Source organism: Ipomoea triloba, chromosome 12 (genome assembly GCF_003576645.1).
Source record: "Ipomoea triloba cultivar NCNSP0323 chromosome 12, ASM357664v1".
NCBI classification, from domain to species: domain Eukaryota; kingdom Viridiplantae; phylum Streptophyta; class Magnoliopsida; order Solanales; family Convolvulaceae; genus Ipomoea; species Ipomoea triloba.
The window spans coordinates 738,638-744,376 of NC_044927.1; the positions used below are offsets into that span (position 1 = coordinate 738,638).

At 37.4% G+C, this 5,739-nt stretch overlaps 1 protein-coding gene across 2 annotated transcripts; it reads left to right on the forward strand.

Moving 5' to 3' along the window:
- The first annotated feature begins 1,398 nt into the window (after positions 1 to 1,398).
- Positions 1,399 to 4,386, forward strand: LOC115998695 (pentatricopeptide repeat-containing protein At1g28690, mitochondrial). Of its 2 annotated transcripts, none has more exons than XM_031238327.1 (3): positions 1,399 to 3,145; positions 3,367 to 3,469; positions 3,600 to 4,386. In XM_031238327.1, exon 1 carries the CDS (start codon positions 1,411 to 1,413, stop codon positions 3,022 to 3,024), a length of 1,614 nt encoding a protein of 537 aa, XP_031094187.1. In that variant the 5' UTR covers positions 1,399 to 1,410; the 3' UTR covers positions 3,025 to 3,145; positions 3,367 to 3,469; positions 3,600 to 4,386. The 2 variants fall into 2 exon arrangements, with proteins under 2 accessions (XP_031094187.1, XP_031094186.1); XM_031238326.1 differs by having other exon boundaries at positions 3,370 to 3,469.
- The last annotated feature ends 1,353 nt before the right edge of the window (positions 4,387 to 5,739 follow it).

The following is a 5,739-nucleotide window of genomic DNA, read 5'->3' on the forward strand; positions in this document are numbered from 1 at the left end:
GAGTTTAATTTTGAATTTGTATCTGTTCATTTATACTTTCTCAACCTATATGTTGAAGCACAAAGAGTCAATATCACCTCCATTAAAGCTCGATCTCATGATCTCCATATGAGAAAGTCACAAGGTGCTTGGCATTAAGGTTTAATTCCTATCCCTAATAATGGAAGATATGTCAACATGAGATATATATTAACAAAAAAAAGTTTGGGACAATGGAGAAAGTACTGATTCAATTATTTATCTCATTTTCATATACATATTGCATGCATTGTTCCATATAATATATGCATGTCAATATATTTTATAATACTTCAAAGTTGACCAACAAATTATAATTTTATACCATGTCTCAAATATAATGGACTCATATATACAGCATTAATTAGTTTCAATAATTTGTATCACTCTATTTTAATGTGAAGTACGTTGAATTTAAACTTAATTAAAATTATCATGATAATAATACTCCGTATTGGCGTATTATTTATCATGTATGTAGTATATACTAGTTTAATTTCTTTTTGGATATATATCAGAAGAATAGTTGAGAAAATGTTGTCATGCAATCATAGGTTCATTACCCCAAACGAAGTGGCCAAGTAAGAATAGCAGCTTCTTGCACTAAAAGGTCACAAACAGAGTTTACTTAATGCACAATATCAAATAATAACTGAGAGTTTTCTTCGTCATAAAAAAAAGTTGTCAATCATAATGTAATTTTGTTTGTTTGGTATTCGAATTACCCTAGTTAAATAAAGGCAAAGACCTTGTTTACACTCCCACATGGAAGGGAGTGAGTTTGAGTCTCAGTGGAGGTGACTGTTAAAAAATCCATCATCGTATAGTGGGTTTTTGCTTAACCATTTGTTAGTGATTGGTGCTATCAACCATTTTCCTATGTTTAAAAAACAATTAAGACACTATAGTAATTACTTTAAGTTCACATGAACTTGAAGAATCTTAAATATAAATTCTTGGAATGATTTTCGAAGTGGTTTTGGAGTAAATCATACGGAGTTGATTTTCCTTGGGAAATGCTTGTCTCGTTTGTGAGAGATTCTTGAGCACAAGAATAAAGTTTTTTTTTTTAATGACTACGATGGAAATACGTAGTCACTATTTAAGGGTGTACTTAATTCATAAATTGAACAATATATTTAATCGAGAAGATGTTAGCAATAATCAAATTCGTAATCATATTATATAAGAACCATGTTTCAGTGCACAAGAATGAGTTTTGAAGCTTAAAATGGATGATTTTCACAGGTAATTAATACGGTCACAGTGATGAAGAAACATGAATAAGTATTATTGAAGCCCACAGCCACGACATAGTGACCCAAAACCTTTAAATCTCAAGCCCAATGGGTCCGTGCATATGCATTGCCTGATAATTTCTAGGATTCGGAGATGGACTACGTTGTTGTAGCACAGAAGAGTTTAGTCATGGCGAAACATTGCAAAATAATTCAATTCAAAACTTTAGTATCGCCAACAGCAAGTAACTACTTCTACCCACCATCTTCATGCTCTGTCTCCTCCGCCTTGCAACACTATATCAATTCAGATCACCCTGCGCACGGCCAAAAGCTCCATTCCTACATTCTGAAAGCTGGGTTCGAACCCAATACCAATATCTCGATCAAGCTCTTAATACTCTACATCAAATCTTCCTGCCTCTCTTATGCGCGCCAGGTGTTCGATGAATTGCCTCAACCAACACTCTCGGCTTATAATTACATGATTTCGGGGTATGTAAAGAACCGGCAAGTCCAGGAAGCTTTTGATTTGGTTAGGAAGCTGAGTTTTTCTGGTGAAAATGGTGATGGGTTTACGTTTTCAATGGTCTTGAAGGGGTCTACTTGCTTGGATGTAGGATTGCACACTGGCTTTATAGCGAGGCATGTTCATGCCCAGATATTGAGGTCTGGTGTTAGTGGTGATGATGTGCTTTATACTGTGTTGGTTGATTCCTATGTTAAGAGTGGGAGGGTGCACTATGCTCGGAAAGTGTTTGATTTAATGCTGGAAAAGAATGTGGTTTGCTCTACTTCAATGATAACTGGTTACATGAACCAAGGGAATGTGGATGATGCAGAAGAGGTGTTCAAGAGAACAATGACAAAAGATGTGGTTGTTTTCAATGCCATGATTGAAGGCTATAGCAAATCTATTGAAACTGCTAAAAAAGCAATTGAGTTTTATATTCTCATGCAAAGATTGGAATTTGAGCCCACAATTTCTACATTTGCAAGCTTAATTGGGGCTTGCTCTGCTCTGGCAGCTTTTGAAGTTGGCCAGCAAGTCCAAGGACAGCTCGTGAAGACTCGATTCGTTGAACACATAAAAATTGGAAGTGCTTTGATAGACATGTATTCAAAGTGTGGGCAGACTGAGGATGCAAGAAGAGTTTTTGACAACATGCCTGAAAGGAATGTATTTTCATGGACTTCAATGATTGATGGATATGGGAAAAGTGGATATCCAAATGAAGCTCTTGATCTATTTAACAGAATGCAAGTAGACCATCGTATTAAACCGAACTATGTTACATTTCTTAGTGCTCTTTCTGCCTGTGCACACGCTGGGCTAGTTGCTAAAGGAAAGAGCATTTTTGACAGCATGGAGAAGGATTATGCAATGAAGCCAAGGATGGAGCATTATGCCTGCATGGTTGATTTGTTAGGCCGTGCGGGAAGTCTAAATCAAGCACTGCAGTTTGTAATCAATATGCCCGAAAAGCCAAATTCTGATGTTTGGGCAGCTTTGCTTAGTTCTGGTAGACTGCATGGAGATGTTGAAATCACTGATTTAGCTGCTAAAGAACTCTTCAATTTAGGCGGTGATAGTCGGCCAGGGGCATATGTTGCGCTATCAAATACTTTGGCAGAGGCTGGTAAATGGGATAGTGTAAGTGAACTTAGAGAGTTAATGAAGTTACGTGGAATATCAAAAGGTACAGGCTTCAGTTGGGTCGGGAGAGATGGAGGTCTAGAAGCTTTTCATGCTGGACAACAGATTTAAATAAGGTTGATGTTACCTTGCTACATATTGTTCAACATGACATGCTCGTTTACTTGATCAATATCTCACGTTGTACCAAAAGCAAGAAGAATCTCATGATGCTGTTTTAGTTCTACTGCAGGTGAGACTAGCTAAACTTTCTGGATTATAATGAGAGGTCTACACTTCTTTGTGCGACAGTTTTCATTATATACATGAACTGACTCTAACCTATGTATAACTACTGGCTCTAATTTTGTCAAACTTTGTTTCACGGTTTGTGGAAATGTGGTTAGTGCTCACCACTCTTGTACTATGCTTTAGTTGCATTTTCTACAACAGGCTATAACTCATTTCTTCTAGCAGCTTGCGGGATAGATTGATGCTAATGTTGGCTATAATGCGTGAGGGCACAGAAAAGAGCATGCTTATGCAGTTAATTATGTACTACTGTCTCGTTTTTGTGGTAAGATATGTTTACTGAATTTCAGATCTCTGGATTGTATAGAACTCTATATCCAATAGATGATATGCGTCTTGGATGTTGACAATATTTTATGTGACCGAGATTTTTATTTTCACACTTTGTTCTATAGTTGGTTCTTCCAAATGAAAACTGAGCCACGGCATTCTGAATTTGTGTATCGAGGAAAGATGGCACGGGCCACAGAATAACCACACTTTTGGCAAACTTCAAGGCCCTGTCGAGAGAATGATCTGCTCAATATATTGCATTGCAGAATCTCGATAAATGAGGTAGCTGGAAACCCGCAAAGTAGACTATTATGGTCCACCCTATCATGCCTCCCCCATCTTCATTGGTATCTCTAGGAAAGCAGCTTTCATCTTCAAGGCTTCAACTCCTATATCTGCACTATGATGACACCTGTTCCATGGTGGAGCAACTACTTAGTCACCTCGAGAAACAGACTGGTAATACCTCTGCACTAACTCCATATCCACACTTATTATGCTATCCTCAGAACCAGTACCGTGTTGTACCTAGTACAACCACATAAGTGTAGCGGGTTTTTTTGGGTAACGGGTAACAGTACTCAATACAACCTGCTATACCTACGCGGTTGTAATTGGTACAACACAGCACGATTGCTGATTGACACTTTAGAAGTTTTCTAGTATTATCTCATGCCTTCTTTTAAACTCGTGATACAATTAGAGGTCTTTTTAAACCTCAATAATTTAGGCAGGACCACATTCACTCGTGTTAAAGTCAAACGATGAATTATGATCAAGTAAATAACCTAGAAATCAAAGCTGTCCTGAAAGCTGCATGTATGTACCATATGTGGGATGGGATCTTGTTAGTGTCTTTTAAAGTGAGGCCATAATTTTAAGGAAAATGATATGTTCTATGAATGCAAATATCAACATCCTCATTTTAATCACATGGCCATGAACACCAATGTTTTTATATGTTTGGAGCAAGAATAATGAGGCTTGAATGTTCCCATTAAAGTTATGAAAGATTTGTTTTAGTTGGGTCCATTTTTGGTCCCCATTGATAAATGCTTTGCTTGTGTTGTCTACTTTTCTCTTAAGGTACCCATTGACACTGATATCTTTTGTACCAGATCATGGTTACAGTAGACGTTAGGCACTAGTTGGGCAGTAGACTAGCGCCTAAGCGGCGACCTATACAAAAATTAACAAGGCCGACTTGCCCGAGTTAACTCGGCTAACTTTGCCGAGTTGGGCGAATTAACTCGGCCGAGTTAGGCGCTAGGCGGCCTGTCGCCTAGGGAGCAATTCGCCTTGGCCTAGGGGCGCCTAGTGTTTAGGCGGCCGATTTTTGCAACAGTGTACCAGATCCAGATCCTTGTTGAGTACCATTGACACATATACTGATTACATAGTTATACTTGATTCAAAAAGAACAGCACCGTAAAAACTCCATACACACATATATACACATATAGACATACACAATGCATTCACACACACCACCTCATTTAAATAATTTTCTACTTTCCCAGAGCTTCAAGTTGTGTGTCCATGCATGCATGCAAGTGTTCTAAGTTGTAATCAATTGCCCATTGCCTGGGGATGGGGTTTCTGACTTTTATTAGCCATTACTGTATTGTCTTGTACGGGGATAGTCAATGCCCCATTGCCCCCTATCTCTCAGAACTTAATTACAGAGTACAATATAGGTTGGAATTCAAAAACTAATCAAATAGAGTAAAGATTCAAAGATGAAAGATGATAGCCATGATGCTATCCATGACCCCTTTGATTATCAAATCCACTCTTCAGTGTTCAGACCTCTACTTGAATACATGATCTATAATATAGATTGTGAACACAAAAAATAAAATTTTGTAAATATATAACAAAATCAGTTTACAGCAATTATAATCTATGATTCCCACCCCTGCAGGGATCCTGATTCCCATCCCGACGAGGTTTTTTGGGAACGGGGATGGGAATACCTACCCTGTCTTGAATAATATTACATAGTATAATTTAAATAACTATACTAATATGCCTACTAGGTATAGGTAGCAAAATGATGATTTTTGAAGTTTTTGGACTAATCAACGGGTTATGTTGGAGAGAAATCAAATTGTCTTTAAATTTGTCGAAATTAATTATGTGTTATTTGGGGTGAATGACTTGACACTTTGATAGTAAATATTGATTATACTATATGGTGAATTGCCTAAGAAACCAACCCTCTCAAATCTCCATTTTACTTTAATTTTTAAGATATATCAT